General features: G+C 41.0%; 1 protein-coding gene across 1 annotated transcript in view; it reads right to left on the bottom strand.

Annotated features, from left to right (window-relative positions):
* Window positions 1-8,859: 8,859 nt before the first annotated feature.
* Window positions 8,860-18,642, bottom strand: part of PDILT (protein disulfide isomerase like, testis expressed) — a 23,138-nt gene continuing 13,355 nt past the window's right edge. Inside the window, exons 5-10 of the mRNA XM_088174397.1 lie at window positions 17,211-17,336; window positions 16,038-16,235; window positions 14,621-14,741; window positions 13,067-13,248; window positions 10,732-10,821; window positions 8,860-9,010 (exon numbers count right to left, since the gene is read on the bottom strand). Coding sequence (XP_088030523.1) covers window positions 8,942-9,010; window positions 10,732-10,821; window positions 13,067-13,248; window positions 14,621-14,741; window positions 16,038-16,235; window positions 17,211-17,336 — 786 coding nt within the window. The 3' untranslated portion in view covers window positions 8,860-8,941. The remainder of the gene's footprint in view (window positions 9,011-10,731; window positions 10,822-13,066; window positions 13,249-14,620; window positions 14,742-16,037; window positions 16,236-17,210; window positions 17,337-18,642) is intronic.

Below are 18,642 nucleotides of genomic sequence, written 5' to 3'. Positions count from 1 at the left end.
TAACTCAGAAAAGCATTGCAGCCTTCTTGCTATTTTTTTTTTACATTTAAATGAAAATTGGTGCTCCCTGCTATAGCACAGCTGCATTAGCTGGTCAGTCATGATCTTTTGATAACTTTATTGGGAGGAAAGTAGTTCTGGTTTTGGCCTTCCTTATGCTGGGCTCACTAGGAACAACAGTTAATGTAAGTGATAGCTGGTGTGTGTAATATGTACCCTCACTGTTATGGCTGTTAAAGAGGGATGTTGTACTCCAGTTGCTTTCTGTGCATCCCTATTGCTGCGCTGTTCATCTGCAAAACCTGCACCATCCAAAAGGGGCAAAGTTACTACTGATAAAGGACTATCAATAGATGCTCTTATTTCTGTTATATTGCTGTTGTATTCCTTGCTTGCAATGGGATTATTTCACTACTATTGTTGTCTTGTATTGCTCTTTCTTCTTGGACTCAATTTTGCAGGGAAATGCTGACTGTGCAGTGCCTACATGACACATATGGCAGATAGAGCCAGTGCTTGGGAATGTGATAATAAACATTTTGTTTCAAAGTACAGGAATTACATTTTTAGAAGTTATTCTGAAAAATTATGGATATACAGATCTACTACACAATTCAGTAATGTAAGTTTATGCTGAAGAGGTTGACCTGAACACCAGTTTGATTTTCTGTGTGGCTTTCTCAGCTGCCCTTTAACTTTTGCAATGATGGAACAGCTCCCTGGGGCCAAATGCCGTTTGCACTTTTGTCCCTCACCCTAAAAGTCATAAGGGCTGCTCAGAACTCAGAGTAGAAACAGTGATGAAAAATGTACTTGTTCTCCCAAAGCTGCAAAACTCTCTGTCCCCCTGTTGCCATGGCAACACCTCCATCCACATTCCTTCATCACTGCTCCCTATTACCTTGCTCTACCACTGTCTCGAAGCAATCATTGTCTTTTCCTATGCCTGTGCTGAAGCAAGGAGAAAAAATATGTAGAAAGAAGCAGCCTTAAGCACACAGAGGCAGGTTCATTCTGGATACAAAACCATCAAAGTGATTAGCCCTGAGGACAGGACAGTCAGAAAATGAAGAATAAGTTGTTGATTTGAAAGTGCAGCTCTGATTCTCATGAAGTAATACATTGCATAACTTATACATCGATGGTCTACACATCATTCTGGGGCACAGCTGCTTCTACTCACATCCCTGAAATTTGGGGTCATTCAGGAAAGTGATTTCCTGGGATTTCTCTGCCTGGGTTATGGTTCACCACCTGGCCAAGCTAAAAGGTTTGTGACAGAAAGCAGCTCAGCTCAAGACTGTAGAAACAATTGTGGAGGGTGTTAAGATGAAATGCCACTTCACAGAGGCTCTGTTCCTCAAAGTGGTGCCCTATAATTTCACTGAAATGGGCTGGACCTGTATGGTTGAAGCTTCAGTTTGTATCTGGTGATCTGCCTGGAAAACTTCCCTTGTAGGTACTATTTATGCCACCCAAATTAGTGTGTGCATGCTAGGTCCCTGAGTAAAATTAATTTTACAGGACTATGTTCTTCTTCATATAGGCCTGTACCTCTGCTTTTGGTGTAGCTGGCTAGAAGTGAAATGTTTTTAGAAAGTTCATGGCCCATGCAAATGAAGTGTGGGCTATGTCTTATTTTGATGCAAAGATTATCCCACATGATTACAAAGTTCTGTACAGTTAGCTACCTTTAATTAGAAACACTGAACATTATCTCTTGCAAAGTGGATAATTACAGTACTTCTACCTAAAACCCACTTGTCGGTGTCTTCTGGAATGAGAATGAGGGCTGTTCTGCCATTCCTGAGATGAACATTTTACCTCTCATGGCTTGAGTCAAGGATAGTGCTGCCATGGGATGTTATAATCTCTCAGCTGTACTTGGTGTTTATCCTGACAATGTGGCAATGCTGTATTTGATTTTTCCTGGGATATAACCCAGCACAGCCTGGTGTAACACTTCCACAGTGTGTACTGCACAATTTTAATGGAAACCTCACGATCAGAAAAATTTCAGGGAACTGGTTTTATATCCTATTGACAATTTTCACTTCAGGTTTATCTGAAATGTTCTCTGCTGTCTGTCACTTTTCTGGGGTTCAATAAAACTGCACTAAAACTGTTTACCCAAAGTAGAGGCTTTCTAAACCAAGCCAAAATAATTCCATAGTGGAATCCAGGGGCTCTTCTCAGCAATGGCAGAGGGAGGCTTGCATTGATACTTGGTCTTGTATGTGTGAGGTGTCAGAGGTACAGCAGGGCTGTATCAGGGACTGGAGGCAGAAGTCGCCAGCAGCTGAGTTTCTCCCCTCTTATAAAACCATTTATTTCTATTCTCTCTTCATACTTCTTTGTATCTCCTCTCATGACCTTTACCCGTCCTGTCCTACCTGCCACTTTTAAGTTTCCTTCCTGTGGGAATCCCATATTTAGTCAGTGGCTTGGTCTCTCACCAGACCCATGGCATCTCTTCATTCCACAAATATTCTCCCCCTTTCTTACTCTGTGCCTTCCTTTTCCTCCCCGAGGGCACACGGAGGTGCCAGTGACCCTCGGGGTGTCCCAGGCGCTGTGTTCTCTCAGACTCTTCGTCCTTTGGTGCTGCAGGCGCCGCTCCCGGCAGGGATGCTCGGACACCCCGGCAGGGATGCTCAGGTACCCTGTCAGGGATGCTCACATACCCTGTCAGGGATGCTCAGACACCCTGTCAGGGATGCTCGGATACCCCGGCAGGTGGCGGTGGAGCCGTGGGAATTCTGTTGGAATCAGGACCCGGCTCCAGGAGCCGCGCTCGCCCTCGCTCCCCGCTCAGAACCCCCAAAGCTGCTCTGGGCGGCTCTTCTGACGCTCCTTTGTACAGCATGATTGCCATAAACTCCTGTTGTTCACCACTCAGTGTGATTTTCCTAAGTCACACGGCCTTATTCCACATCTTTGACCATGTGATTGTAGTATGCTGTCCCACTAGGCTTGGATAAATTAATAGGAAGAAGGCTTTGGGGAAGCCTTTTGCATGTTCACATGTTCTCAATATAAACGAGAATTTGTTCAGTTTGAAAAAACCGAGTGGCTCTTGATTGAAAGAGAAGATTTCAGGTTGCAAAATTTCAAAATGAAGAGATTCGTTTATCACAAGTGATGTTCTTTTCACGTATTGCAAATAATGTTCACTTTCATCAATGAGTGTTCCATAGAAAATCATCTTCCTTGGCTTGTATGAAGTCCTCTGGTTGCTGGGGGAGCACATCCTTCAAATTTCCACACCAGTGTGTTCTCTGAGGAAATTGACTTAAGAATTCTCATGTCAAGCAGCATCTTAGTCAAAGGGTTTCAAGCAGAAAAACACACAGACAAAATTACAGAAAAGATTGTCAATTAAGTGAACATTAAAAGGTGCCCAGTCTCTTCTTTCAATGAGTCTTAATAAGGGATTACATGGAAATTATTAAGGAATAGAACAAAAATAGTTTAGATTAGATTATGTATTTAAGGTCAGCTAGAAAGCTGTTACACCACACACTTACAAAGACTATAATTGCCACCTTTAAACCGAGTATTACCAGAGGCAGCTGATGCTGTACAGCCAGGCTAAAACAGTGGTACAGACTTGTGCTCAGACTCTTCCAAGCAGATGTGATTTCTGGGCAAATAACTCGGTCTATTGAAGTTACTAGACTTCAGCCAAGAGCTGTTTAAGAAAAAGGATGAGGGCATGTGGTAAAGGGTGGGTTTTCTTCTGACTCAGCAAATATCAGTGCTGTGGAGACAAGGAGAGTGAGGCAAGGCAGGCAGAGACCCACCAGTGTCAAACCAAGTGAAGGGAAATGATTGTTAACTAATTTTTATGGACCCTTTCACGTGTTACTGCTCTAAAAGAAGTGTTTTTCTGGCAACCATTGGTGATGTGCCCTGGCACATAGAGGCTGGAGGGAATGCTTTCCAAGGATGCTGGTTTACCTTAGGACTGTTAGCATGTGGTGTTGGTGCTAAGAAATTACCAGCATCTTCTCAGAAATGACAAGGCCAGAGGAGGAAAATTTAGGCAAAATTTGCAGATTACTTCAATCTATAAAATAGATGCTTCGAAAAGCTCAGGCTTCAGCCATGATGTTCACATATGTCCTTAGCCTCTACTGACAATTTATGATTCTACCTATGTTGTGCTTGGCAAGAAGGCAGCATTTGTTCAAGGGGCTCTTGCCAGCTGTGCCCTTTTCAATGAGATTCCAATTAAATGCTTTGTTAATATTTATTATTCACTGGTTATTGGTTATTGGTTATTGGTAACATGCATTTGCCCAGGAGAGCTCAAATGAATTACAGCATGGTGTTTCTTCCTGGGGAGGGGGAAAAATGATTCTTTAGCTGTTTGTGTGTGGTGTTTCAGTGGTGGTGCAGGTCTAGTGTGTGAAGTCCAGTGAGGGTCCCTGTGCAGTAAATTCCCCACGCAGGACCTGGTGTGGAGCAGCTGGCAGGCTGTGCTGAAAAGGCAGCCACTGCATGTTTGCTCAGCAGCAAGAGGAGTGGGCAGCTGTACTGGCACAGCTTTAGCTCTGTCAATGTTTCACAGAGAGCAAATATTTCCAAGGTGATTCTCAGAACTGCAAACTGAGGGCACATTGGGCAATGTGTAATCCCTCTGATGCAGGACTGCAGCAGGAGGAACAGCTGCCTGCTCCAAAAACAATGACAGAGCTGCACTTGGCTTGGCCCTTCAGTCCTGTCATTTCCCAGATGTGGTGAATCAAGCCTGAAATGTGAGCAGTGAGATGCTCCTGGAAGCCCTCTGAGCTGGACACAAGCTTCAGTGAATGACTGACAGCTTGTGTGAGACTCCTGATGCACAGCTACAGCAGCGTGGCCACAAGCCCAGGGGACAAATGGGTTTAAAGCTTTTCCCACAGCAAAGTTTCAAATGAACACAGGTTCCTTGCCCCTGTCACAGCTGATTATACCAAACATGGTTTTCAAATATCTGAGCTGAGTAATTTCCATCAGTCCAACTCCACTTGAGTTAACACACGAGCACATTTTCACAAAAGTCTGAGTTGTTCCTTTTTGTCAATATAGCTGCATTAAATCATTCTGGCCTTAGAGAAAACTCTCTTCACTATCAGGAGTGTGAGAGAGGAAAGACAAGAGCTCGAACTTCCTAAGGAGTTTGACAATGCAATTCTCTGAATGAAATGCCTGAAATACTGGCTTTAGATCCCTCTCTCATTATCCCATCACTTTTCAAGCATATAGCTCACATTTATTTTTACCAATAGGAGTTTCTGACCTCCAAGCCAGACCTTTTGATTTACACCAATTATGCTACTGCCACACATCTAGGAGATTTTTTGGAACAGTCAGTGCATTTGCTTTGTATTTGTATTAATCCCTTTTAATGTATTGTTGTTATGCTAATGCCAGATGAAAGTAATTCCAGGGAAATTAAGCTGGGGTTAGTCTGTTGTAAAGAGGAAAAGAATTATTATGGTTCTCATTAAGATCGATTTTTTTTTCCCCTGTTCATGTGAGCATCTATGAATGATTGTCAATTCTGAAGAACATTTTTCTTCTCCGGGATTTAAGAATAGATCTTAATGAGATGAATTTCTATCTGCAAGGTGCTCAAAGCTTGTATTTTAAGGCAGAATAGCCTATCATTGAATAAAAACTTGAGTCAGCATTTCTTGGGGATGGTTCAAGTTTATCCCTTTTTTGTATTAAACTTTGTGATGCTTTTAATATATAAGATTCCTAGCTGAAAGTGTTGCTTCTGCTGCTCCATATTGATAACCAAATCATGTTAGCAGTGTAGATTAAAGCAGCTCCATTGCTGGTATGCATTAATATTTCTTTACTTAGTCCTGTCTGTCTTAATTGATAGGGCTTATTTATGTGCATGAGGAGATCATTCATGTGAGTAAGGCATTCAAAATATTGGTATTCATTTACAGAAACAAGTTTGGCTAATAAATATTGATTTTAAATTTTTTTATGGTTTTAAGTAATATTTAGAATGTCTGAGCACGGTTATAATGAGGTAGTCTTTAAAATGAAACAGATTCACTTCATGTTTAGACTAAAATAAAAGAAGTAGTGTTTGACATAGCAAAGTTTGAGGAACCAATTGCATTTCACACACTTAGGGCTCAGTTCTCCCTGAGATACTTTTAAATTTCTGTTGCAGGAATATATTCTGTAGCTGGCTTGGGTCAGAGGGAGAATGAGGCAATGTGCCAGGCCACTTGTTTGGCACCATGGGCTCCTTCTGACGTGGCTGACACTTGGAGGAGCTCAGTCAGTAAGAAGGCAGGATTTTGACCAAGGAGAGATGTGATTCAGGCAGGCTTTTAGCACGTTTTATGAAGCAGATTTGCAGCTCTTGTCATGTGTCAGGGCATGGCATGTGAGTCTGCACTCAGCCCCTTGTCTTGATGCCACATCTGAGAGTGGCTGGAACAGAAATGAGAACATCATTTGCTGAGATGTCACATGTTTTCATTAAAATGTAATCTTGCACCTCATAATAGGATAGATAGTTTCAGGATTGAGCCTTGTATACAGTGGGTAGACACCGTGAAAATTATTTTTTTTCATTATCTTGAATGGTAAACCCATCTGCCAGATATAGACTGGTGCTGAACCTTGCCTGCTCTATTTTTCTGGAAGGAAACTAATTAAAAGATAATAGCTTCTGTGTTTAATAGTCGTTCAAAATATATTGGTGGCATTGCTTGCCATTCAGATTTCATCATGCTGCAAGCAGCAAAGGGAAAGCACACTGACACTTCCCTCTCTTTGGGATTCAGTTTGTCTCATTCTCTTTCTAATCTGATCTCCCAGGATAGCAAATGAATGCTTCTGTATGTTAATGAATGCCCAAGGTTAAATGAAAGTCAAACGAAACCCAATATCCAGCAGTGATCAGGTTTACTTTGCCCAAGATCCCACTGGGAGTGTCCCAGAGAACTTGTGTATGATTTCCAAAGGAGAGCTGACTTCAGTGTGTGTGAGAGGGGCAGTTTTGGTACACCTCAGTGGTCAAACTGACAAGTCATTGCTTCTGTGGTATTGGGAGATGAAATCCTCTCAACAAGGGTGCTGAGAAACACTTCCTGTCAACTGCAACCCACAGTGTCCAGCTGGGCTTCCACCCACAGCAAACTCAGCCTAAGCTCTTTAAAACTGACCCATTTTTTCCTCATGCCATCATACTAAGTGACAGTATGATTTGGTTTCTACTGTACTGCAGTTCTATCACAAATTTTCTCTGTACTAAAAACATGAGAATTAAACTTTACTTGGCATCTTAAAAGAAGAATTTTGCTTCAAATAATAATAACTTGGCTGTGGTTCCCATCTCTCACCACTACCATGCTTTTTAAGCTGTAGTTTTCCTGTGAAGCTTTCAGCTCCTTCTCCCATGTAGGTGATGTTTCTGTCAGAAAACCTGAATGTGTGGAGCCCATCTGGCCCCTGGTCTTCACCAATTTCAGACAGTCTCAGTGAACTGCTCAAAAAAACAGGTCCAAGACCTGCAAAACCCAGGTGGACTATATACAGGAATGGTGGTCTAGCACTGAACATGCTTCCACAAGAATCCTCTTCCATTAAGTGGATTTAATTGCTGTCCCAATGAACCTCAACCCCAGCAGAGATTAAACTGTGCCCATGGGGAATCAACATAAACTGTTTTACATTCTGTGTCTCCTTGTTACCTCCTCATCAGTGCAGACCAGCTGACAGCCTCCTGAGGTGTGGTGCATGTGGAGTCCTATTTATTTGCAAGAATTGTCAAGTAAAGAAGTTAATAATTCACCTTAAATCTTGAAGTATGCTTATTTAATTACATGCTGCAACCTGGATAGCAAACAAGCCACCTGTCATGAGCTGCACTTTTTAGCAAACCATCATAAAATGTAAAAGGTCCAGTACTTTAAAACTGTAGTTTTAAACTAAACCCTCTCTTGTAGACTGCTGGGACAGGTGAGGGTTAGGAGGTCTCCATGCTTTCTCTCAGTGCTGTATTCTTCACTGCAGTGATGCCATTCAAATGGGTGCTCCTTCCTTTTCTAAGTTTTCCCCATTTTTTTCCCCTGCTTACATAAGTAAGTGATTATTAGCATTAACAATTTGAAACAGATTTTGACCACTTGTTTCTGAAATGAAATTCTGATAAGTGTTCTTCCTTCTCTAATTGTGTGGGAAAAGATTTCAAATTTTCAGAATTATTTCTGCTTTATCTGGTCCTTGCAGGAAGAAATTACTATTGTCCAGCAGTTTCACCTGTCTCACTTCTTTAACATGTGAGGAGTGGTTAAGGGACCTCACATAACTCAAATGAGTCATATTGGTGACTTTTTGCATTAGCTATGGTATTTTTCTAACTTGAGTTAAATTATATCTCTATTTCTGCATTTTTTACTGCTTGATAATAAAAAAAAATCATGAACTGTGCCTTGTTGCCCCTTTGGGCACAGCCTCTAGCTACAATGACTTCTTCTGAAGATCCCTCCAGGTATGCTATTGGCAGTGTTGGACCATTCTTTCTGGGAGCACTTAGTCCCTTTGAAAACAAGAGGGCTGCTTTGGAGAGCAATCAGTTGCAATCTTATTGCAAATCTTGTTCAGATTGTGTCATTTTATATCTTGGTCTGTTTGCCATGGTATACACATCTTTCTAAAGAAGAGCAGTTTTATTAATAATAAAGCCACTGTTTATGCAGAATTGTCAGTACTTTAAGAACTCATGAGAACAGATCTCAGTAAAACTAGGAGTTAAATTGGATTCAGAAGAGAAGTCACACATAACAAGACACAAATACTGAATTCTTTACTTTTTTTATTATTCAGGTCTGTGTTCAGTTGAGATGAGTCATTCTTCCAGTGAGCTCCTTCCAGGAAGGATTCCCCACAATCCTCAGAATGTTTCTCTTTCCCTGTACTATTAAAGTTCTTTCTCTGTTATTACAGTTTCCTTTTGGCTGAAATCCTCTTTGATTCCTCCCAAAGGATCCTTTTAAAAGGAAATGCAGATGGAAAATTGCTTATCACAGGTGTTCACAAAGACAATTACTCTAGTAATTCTTAAAAAAAATAAATATTTAAGATTAGTTGAAAAACAGATTTTCATCTTTTCAACCAAGGAACTTGAGGTCTTATTAATGAGGTCAGAAATAGTGCAGCTGTTGCTAAAATGCACTTTGTTTTCAAACCTTTTTACTGGTTCATGGAAAAGCTTAGATGAAGCTTTATGTGAAGGTTTAATATGAACTTAGAATATAATGTGTGCTGATGGGCACAAGACTGTCTTTCTTTGGCAATCTCAAAAGAAACGACCTTATTTATCTTGTTTATGTGGTTGTGAATGCCCTGAGGTGAGGATGAATAATTACTTCAAGATGGGAGTTCATATCAAGCACTGTACTGCAAATGGTCTAATACTGAAATCTTCTGGGAAAATTTGGTGGGTGTCAGGTAAGGGTGGAAAAAGTGAACATGTGAAAAAATGTCAATTACTTACCCTTTTTGCCACACAGAGCATGGTTTTGAGTGGAATTTTCTAAGATGACTTTTTAAATTATTCTTTTATGTGAAAGAAAGCATGGAGACAACAGAATATACAGAGCTCAAATATTGCATGTAAAAGTCTGTGTGTAGAACTCAACAGATCTGCTTGAAACACAGCATTGAGGAACATGCAAGAGGCAGACATCAGGTGAAGGCTTTGGGTATTGGAAAGCAGAATTGTGACTGGGCAAAGGTGGGTGTCTGGTCCTGCTCTGCAGCTTTCTGTGTCCCAGTAATAGTTTAGTCATCTTTCTCCATCAGTAACTACATATTGAAACACTGAAGAGAAAATCAAAGCCTCTGGTGGAAATAAATCTGAAAACTCAAAACTATTTCTCCACCCACAGATAGTTTTCCTTCTGGTTGAAGAGTGTTATAGCAATTGCTGCCCTGGGGTTCCACTTCACTTCTGGGCAGAAAGGACCCAGGATTCTTATTCTGGGTGGACAGTGTCTCCATTTACATGTCAGGATTTTTTCTGTTGCTTGTAGTTCTCTGTGTGGTGATCAGTGACATTGTTCACTTACCATGTGTGTCTTTTTGCAGTGAGGTGCCTGTGATTAAATTACAGGCAGCTGTGGGACAGCAAACATTTCTCTGGTCTGATTTAAGGTGGGGAAGAAAGGGCTGAGGAACTGGGCAATAATCACAACCAGATTGCTCAGAGCAGGGACATCATCTGCTCTCAGTTGTGTCCTTGTTTTACCAGGAAGAGAAGCTGCACTGAATGGAGCAGAATGAGGTGGGCAATGGAGATGTGAACAACTCCAGCTACAACTGACTCTTAACCGGGGCTGTTTTTCCCAGCTGAAATCGTGAACAAGTGTTGCTGCACACCTGCCAGGGTGCAGGCTCCTTTGTGCCATGCAGTGCTTGCTGCCAGAGGTGATGTAGTGACTCAGGGATAACACGAGCTGTGGGAGGTGAGGGCTTTGTGTGACAAAAATGAGGATGTGAGTGGGTGTGTGCCTGCCAGCCTGTGGTACATGACTGCAGCTGCTGTGGGGATGGAACCAGCTCCAAACTGGTTAAGAACCAGCCCAGCACTGGCACGAGCAGGGCTCCAGGAGAGTGGCTGTGCTACAGCCAGCTCAGGAATGTCTCCACAAGCTGGGGACCTGCCTGGATTACACAGCAGAGCAGGCAGTGTCTGCAGCAAATGCCTACCTTCTCTCCTGGTTCTGCTTTCATCTTTCTTTGTTCTTCTAAGAATTCAGAAAATGCCTCCAATGTATATTCCCCAGTATAGGCCACTTCCTGAAAATAATTTAAAGTTAAGTAAGTAACTCTGTACACAAAATTTTGGAAATAATGATGAAATCAGGTGGAGGATTTTGGTTCTTTAGACTGACCAAACTCCAGACTTTTGTGCTCAGTTTAGAAAGCAAGGGCAGAGGCACAGCAGGTTCCAACATCATCTAAAAATTGAGTATAAAGAAGAAATAGATGTATATTCCTTAGAAGAAATGGACTTGTATAAAAAACAACCGTTATTTTATGGTATTAGTTTGGGATCCCGCCAGCTACTGACATCAGTGGGGTTCCTGTGCTTAACAGTTAACATAGGCAAGGTATTCTGAAGAGCAGAGTCTTTTAAGTGTCCAGCCATGCTATTAAAAGCTGTTCAAAGATTTTGATGAAAATTCAAATTCCGGAATAGTTTTGAAATACACTGTTGTACAGCTTGAAAGAACAGGATGAAGTTGAGCAGTGACATTAATTTCCTTATACTTCACCTTAAATTGGGGATTTCCTGAGGATTTTCTTCTGAAGAAGTTTAATGAAAGAAGTAGTTTCAATTTAGAGCTTTCAAATTTTCTGAGTGATTCTAGGCACCATATCGTATTTTAAAGATTCTTCCCCAAAAAAACCTTTGCTCTCTGGAAGTATAAAAGTGTTTTGCACAAGTTTTTTAGCAAAAGGTTGCAGAAGTTCATGTACATGGCATTGGGAATTGTCTGCTCTTATCTGAGTGTATTTAGAAACAGGGAGATGCCTGTTCTCAGTTGGGTTAAGCTCACTCCCACTGAGATCAATAATGTTGTGTTATTTTGCATTGGGTACTCTTACATCTGATTTGAGTTCAAAGAACTGTAAACGAAACACCTCCAGACTGGTGAGTTCACTAAAATCGTGCACTTTTGGTATACTAAAAGTTTGGTATTTCCATTCCATTTTAAGGAAAATGTGGCAGCTCTGAAACTACTTTTTAGTGTTTTTTATGTTTGTAAGTTTAAGTTTCTTGAGAAAGAGTTTATTTCTCCAGAGGCAATTAACATTCTCAGATGAGTCTTGATTTTTATCGAGTCTGATGATGGCTGGAACACCAATTTCTCAGAGCCTGAAGACCTGAAAAGCCAGAGATGCAGCTGATTCCTGCTCTGCCTACTGGGGATGTGTAAAGGAAGGACTTGAGATTTCAAATACCCTTTAATTCCAGAGTATTTTTATGTTTAAAAAAAAATATTCGTCATTTTTTATTAAATAATCCCTTAAGAGTTAATGAAAGTTTTTACTGGTTTGGGGCTTTTTTGTTTGTTTATTTGGTTGTTTTGCTGACATTTATTATGAGCATTTAATGGGTTTCTGCTTTTCTGCTAGAAGACTAAATATTGTGTGAGTGTGTAGGACTGCAGTTCAATTCATCAGAAGTTGTGCATGCAGATCTGAGAGGAAAATCTCTCAAAGATTAAATGAGGACATGGGTAAATGTCTTAGAATTTAATTTAAGTTTACTACTAAGAAGAAAAATGAAAAGCCTAGTAATGTCTTAATTATAGTGGTATCTTAATATTTTTTTTACTTCAGTGATATTTTCTTTTTAATTAGATAATCTACATAGATGGAGAATGTAGCTATTTAATATTTTTTTGCCTCCACTTTCAGCAGCATTTTCTAATTATTGTGTAACCTAGTTGATTCATTAGGTAGAATATTGCAAAAAACATTGGTCTTGACAACAAATATTTATTACCAGTGGAGGTTGGGATACCAGAATGAAGTCAAATTACTGACTTAAATGTATAGAAGAAAGTTTTTGATTTGGGTTTTGTGAAAATGTAGAGGAAAAGGAGCAGTACCATCATTTTACAGACAATTGTCATACATGCTCTGGAAAAAAACTGGCACAAGTAGCTCTTTGACAGAACATCTCCTGTCATGTTTTCAAGTACAAAGGCACTGCAGTCATTAGGAGGTGTCTGTAAATTCACTCCTAGTTTACAGTGTTGCTAGAACCCAACAGGCTGACTGGAGATTGTCAAACAGCAGGATGTGAGGCCCTAAGGACTTGCAGTCCAAGAGAGTAAATGATACCTGAGCTCTTGCCACAGCCTCATGAATAGGATGAGACAACAGAAGGGTTTCTCCTCTAATTCAGGTTGTTGGCAGCAATGTCTGCTCAGAAGGCAGTGCTGAGCAGAAAAGGACCAAAGCTCTCCCTGTGTCTGAGCAAGCACAGCCCCTGCCTTGGTGTGCAGCTGTGCCTCCACAATCTTCTCACCTGGTACCCTGGCCCAGCAGGGAAGAGTGTGAAGAAGGGGTAACGATCCAGCCCCACCGACAGGATGTCGTTTGCTGTGACATCAATCTTTGCAATCATTATATCATTGTGACTTTCATATTGCTCTCCCAGCTTATCCCAGATCAGCAGGAGCTTTCTGCACTCATGGGACCAAGGGGCATCTGCAAATTTAAAAATAAAATTAGAAGGACACAGAAGTGCATGTGGTGGTGTGATCACAGGGACCTATCTTGCCTTTCAGGTTAACAGGGTTTGGGATTCCAGTGGCCAGTAGCTTCTTGAAACCATTTGCCCTTCATGAATTTCACGTTTCTGTGTAGTGATAACTACTTATTCACTGACACATTTCTGATAGCAGTGCTGCTTTAGCTCTCTTTAGCCTCTTATGACTGTAACAAACACAAAACTTGGATTACTTTGCTGGAGAGGTGTACCAGATATCCAGTGCAACCCATGTAAGTCTTGCATCATTCCTGTCTTGACCTCCTTGTCAGAACTACAAAATACTTCTGCATACTAAAATTGACTGTGTTCATAAACCATGCTATGTTGACTCTAGAAAGAGGAGTTTGAGTTATGGTGCTGTTTTGACTCTGAGCACTGCACTGATGCAGGTCACCAGAGGCAAACTGCTGAGAGCCCAGTATCCCTTTAAAAAGCTCTCAACACAGTTGCAGTCCTTCAGTCAGGAGAACAATGCTCACACTTGGTTACACAGAATTAAAATTTCAGGGGCACTTGACTGAATACAGTACATTCCCTTTACCAGCCTTTCATTTCCAGAAGACTTGGTTCAATTCTTGCTTAGATCATTCAGTTTGTTCATGATACCAAAATGTAAAAATTACTTGGGTGAGTGACACAGCTGCAGCCAGCAAGGAGGGTGGCAGGAATGTACTAGCTTTAGGAATTTCTGGAATTCAGAGCAGTACATCTGGTTGTCTATAAATCTGTTAATGCTGCTTGTTTGCTTTACTGAAGTAACTAAGGCACAAACTAATCCCTGCTGGCTGGTGCAAGGACAGGGCAGAGGTTTCTTGCTGGAAAGAGTCATGTAAGGAAGCCACACATCTTACAGGCAGAGGAGGAAAAAAAGAATTACAATTTACTAAACCAAACTTCCTATCTGGGATTTAATCCTAGAGCATTACAACCAGACAATTTCACTTAACTCTCTCTCTGCCCTTGGAAGGCAGCCTGACTCACACTGTGCCCCACACTTCCACCATACTCCATGACGTTCCAGTGTTGTGTTGTCTTTCAACACAGAGATTTGATATGGCCTTGACAAATATTTACTGAGGAGATACTGTGCTACTCAGTGCAACACTAAGTCAGCAAAGGTAGCACAGCGTTTCCATAGATATGACACAAATTTTCCTTCCACAAACATTCTTTCCACAAACAATAAAAATTAATTGAGCTCAGATCCTGTAAATGCAAAGATTAGTTTGGTATATAAGCATGAGCTTTCTTCCTTCCAATTGATCATGTTAAAGCAGCTTAAAATCTGAATTCAATGACAACACTTACAAAACATGACAAATACAGTCATGGTCTTATTGAAGATGATACTGTTGAAATTCTTCCCAACAAGCACTTTGACAGGCATCTTGTCCCAGTCTTGTGGAATTTCTTCACTAGAGAGATGTTGCTGAGCAGAAACAGAAACATTGCTGTGAAAGTGCAGGAAACATTGAGAAACTGTACTCCAGCTCAAGTTAATGTGAAACTGATGGGACATTACCTAAGGTGCTCTGGTACTGTCTGATAACTCTTTTATATCATTGTATTGTATGGTCAGCCATGCATGCTTCCACCTTCTCTCCCTTCAGCAGGAGCTGGGATCTCACACCCCTGGGCAGTTGGTCCTCAGAACTACTTGTCCCTCTTTTGAATACAGACTCTGTAGCAGACAGTCTGAAAATGATCCTTTGGAACACAGTTGTATTCCTTGTCCTGAATTCTTGTTGCCCAATGATCAGAAGCTGGACTACTGACAAGTTTACATATTGTGGGCTCTCAAAAATGATGTAAAACACACCAGAAAGAGTGCATTGCTGCTGCAATTTCTGCCTTCACCACCAACCACAGTCTCCACAAGACTTGTACAATTTACAGTGCAGTAACTGGGAATTTCTCTTCTCTAACACCACAGCACAGTAGCAGAAAGGCACATGTGCCCCATGGAAGCTGTCCTTGGTGGGACTGTGCCCCTCAAGCAGATCTTGGTGACAGAGGCCACATCCCCTCTGCTTCTGTCCTTCTGCTCCCTTCCAGCACTGAATACAGGATCTACCTACTTATGTTTCTTAAATTCTGCCTGCTCTCAGACTGACTGCTTTATCTTTTCTCCCTGTAAATCACCCTGAGGTGCACTGAATAAGCAAAAAAATTTAATGTATTTTTCACACGAATGCGATGATGCCTCATTGTAGCAACAAATGTTGTATTTACAATTGGGAATGATCCCCCCGGGAAAATCCACTTTGCTAAACTTGCTTAAAACAAATACCAAATGTTAATCCCCTCTGAAACTGTCATTTTCTATTTACTGGATTTTTCTGTAGCCTCAAAATCTGTTGCAATGATTGTTTGCATCTCTCCCCAGCGAAGGAAAGGAAATATCTCCATTATAGTATTGGAAAGATTGAGACATAGGGAGTTTTAAACACACTAAAATAAAACAACCGGCATCAGTTAAAATATTGGGCCATAGATGATCAATCCAGTATTACATTGGAAGACTGGAAAACTTTGTAGTTCACCTTAATTTTTGAATACAGAGAAATGGTGTGTCAGCAACTGTAGGTGAATGCATTAGGGTGACAGGAGATTAATAAACCAGTGATCACAACAGGACACTTCTAATTTTTAAAGGGCATACTCTGCCAGTTTGTTATGTTTTAGCTGGCATAGTAGAGAGCTGTCTCATTAGTAAGGGACATACCTTTGCTTTTCCATTTAGGTAGCTCTGGCAAAATTCTTTTAGGTTCTCCAGGGTCACATCATCTGCAGGCATTTTGTACTTGGCATCGCTGGTCAGATTTAGGATTCTTACAGCAGGAACATCAATGTCCCTGATGCGAAAATACTCAAAAATCCGTCCATTCCTTGCTTCATTGGTATCCACCAAAACAAACAATATCTGATGATAAAGAGAGAATCATGCATCTGGTTGGGTGTTCCAGCTTTGTTTTAGCTATTTTGGAGAAATGGACTGTGGAGCTTGACAGTGGGGTAGGATCCAACCTTAAATTCAAGGAACTGTGTGTAATCATTTTTGGGTCTCAGACCAAAACCCAGCAGCTCTGTGGACTTTATTACACCTTGATCCTAGGTACTAGCAAATGTCAAGCAGCCAAAAGTACTGAAGTACTGTCCTTTCACAGTGGTTTGCTATCACATTTTTTACTAACACTTCTAAATTACCCCTCAAAGTGCTTATTGCTTTTCTTCATAAATCTTACCAGGACAGAAGAGCTGAAACACCTGTAATCCATATGGATTTACCAATATGTGATATTTCATTACAAGATGACTTACTATTCTTCAGTGTCTCGTGCATCTGGAGCAGGAATAGCAGCACAGAAAATCAAAATACTTGTGTGTATGACTTCCTATACTGTGTATAACTGCAAACACATGGCTGCAGGCAAGGCTATGCATACACCTTGTGATATTCCTCAGGTTTTGTATCTGGCTCCTTCAGACAATATTCTACCTTTTCTTCAGGCAATATTCTGGGATCCTTGTGGTATTTCCTGGTAGAGCCAGAAATTGCCAGAATTTTGCTAAAACTACCTTTGGCCGGAAGTTGTTTCCAGAAAATTGTATTTGTAAAATCAGAAACAGGTTAGTTTGTAGCAGCTGGAATTAGTGCTCCTCTTTGTGGTCTTTGTGTTTTAAAGAATCATTTCCAAGTGAAGTTTACCTTTCAGCTTGTCCTTAACAAATTCAAATAATACTGCAACTGTAGTTAAATGTATTTAACTGTATTTAAATGGTTTGGTAGAGTTAGAAGATGGACTGACAGCAGTTTATTTTTACAGTAATATTGGTGAGGGTTTTCCACTGATCTTTTGGCATTCCTATTTGCAAATCTGTATTCAGTGTTACAAACCTTTCCTCTGAATTCTGCAGCAGCAGACTGGTAGTTTTCGTAAATCTCATTGAATGTCTCCGAGTTCGTTGGGGTGAACAGCAGGATGTGATTTTCAACAGGGACATCAAAAATCTTCACAGATGTCTGGGAAACAAAAGACTCAACATCTGCTCCACTCTTTGTAGGCAGAACAGTGAATCACAGGCTCAGCATATCAGTATCCCTAGGTTCTGCTATTGCAAATTTTACTTTTGAAGACTCAGTTCTCAGTCATTTCCATAACCATTGGATTTTGTTTCATTGTTTTAAAACAGATAAAGTAAGAAGAATCAGCAGCTGCTCAGTTTTTATTCTGTTCCAGGAAAAACCTCATAGTTATTCATAGATTTTTACAGTCAGAAGGGACTGTGATCTTCTAATCTGACCTCCTGTATAACACACACAAAAGAATTAATGCTGGAAGTAAAAAATTATATTGCCCAGGGAGGCCCAACTGCTGCAGCTGTGGGGGCAAGACCTGGGCTGGGCATTTCCTTCCCTTCTAGGTGGCATTAGCAGCTTTTATCTGCTTCTCTGCATAGGAGTATTTTTTTCCTCAGAGGCAGTGGGGTGTCCCCAGGCAAGCAGGTTCTTCCATGTCTTTCCTCCCTGCCCTAGCAACAATTACTGCTGGTTTATTCCCTTCTTGCCTTGGCCCAGAGCTCCCTGTTGCTGTGTTGGAGTGGAATGGTTGGAGCCAGGATTAGGGACTGACCTTCCCACCTCCCCAACCCCCTTAGCTGCTGCAGAAGCAGCCCAGGTCTTGGTGTTGGCTCCCCAGCAGGGACGTGTTTGCATGCTCAGAGCTCACTGCTCCACCAGCTCCCCTCATCTCCTCCAGGAAGAAACATCTTCCCAGCAGGAAGCATCATTTGCCCTGGGTTACACCCAGAGCTGTGTGCTGGGTTCTGCTGGCATTTCTAGATCTGTTTAACAGTGACATTGTCAAACAAGCAAAGAAAATCCTCACTACCTGAGGTGCAGAATAGCTCCTTAGGTCTCTTTCTGCATGGATTTCTGTCTTTCTCCTGTAGTTTTTGTTAAAAGAGTGAAATGCACATACCTCAATATTATATTCAGTGACCAAATCCAAGGTAAAGGTTTTGATTAGCCTTGTCAGGCCCAGCTTGTTTTGTCCACCTTCTTCAAGCACTTCATTATGCACAGGTTTTCCCTGGACAAATAGTGAAGTTTGTGAAGTTGGTGGCCTTATCAACTATAGGAGCAAAATGACAGGCTTTAAAAGTGATAGTTTTATGATCCTCAGCAACTGAAATTCCATAGCTTGTAAAATGAATGTCACAGCTAGATTGAAGAACAAGATAACACCTAAAATTCAAGGTACAACTGACAGTTTTAATTTTCTCAGTAATGTTGACACAGTGAAAGATCTTTCCTACATCTATACACA

The sequence above is a fragment of the Sturnus vulgaris genome, chromosome 16 (genome assembly GCF_052056855.1).
Source record: "Sturnus vulgaris isolate bStuVul1 chromosome 16, bStuVul1.hap1, whole genome shotgun sequence".
NCBI classification, from domain to species: Eukaryota; Metazoa; Chordata; class Aves; order Passeriformes; family Sturnidae; genus Sturnus; species Sturnus vulgaris.
This window is presented reverse-complemented; position numbering and strand designations above follow the sequence as displayed.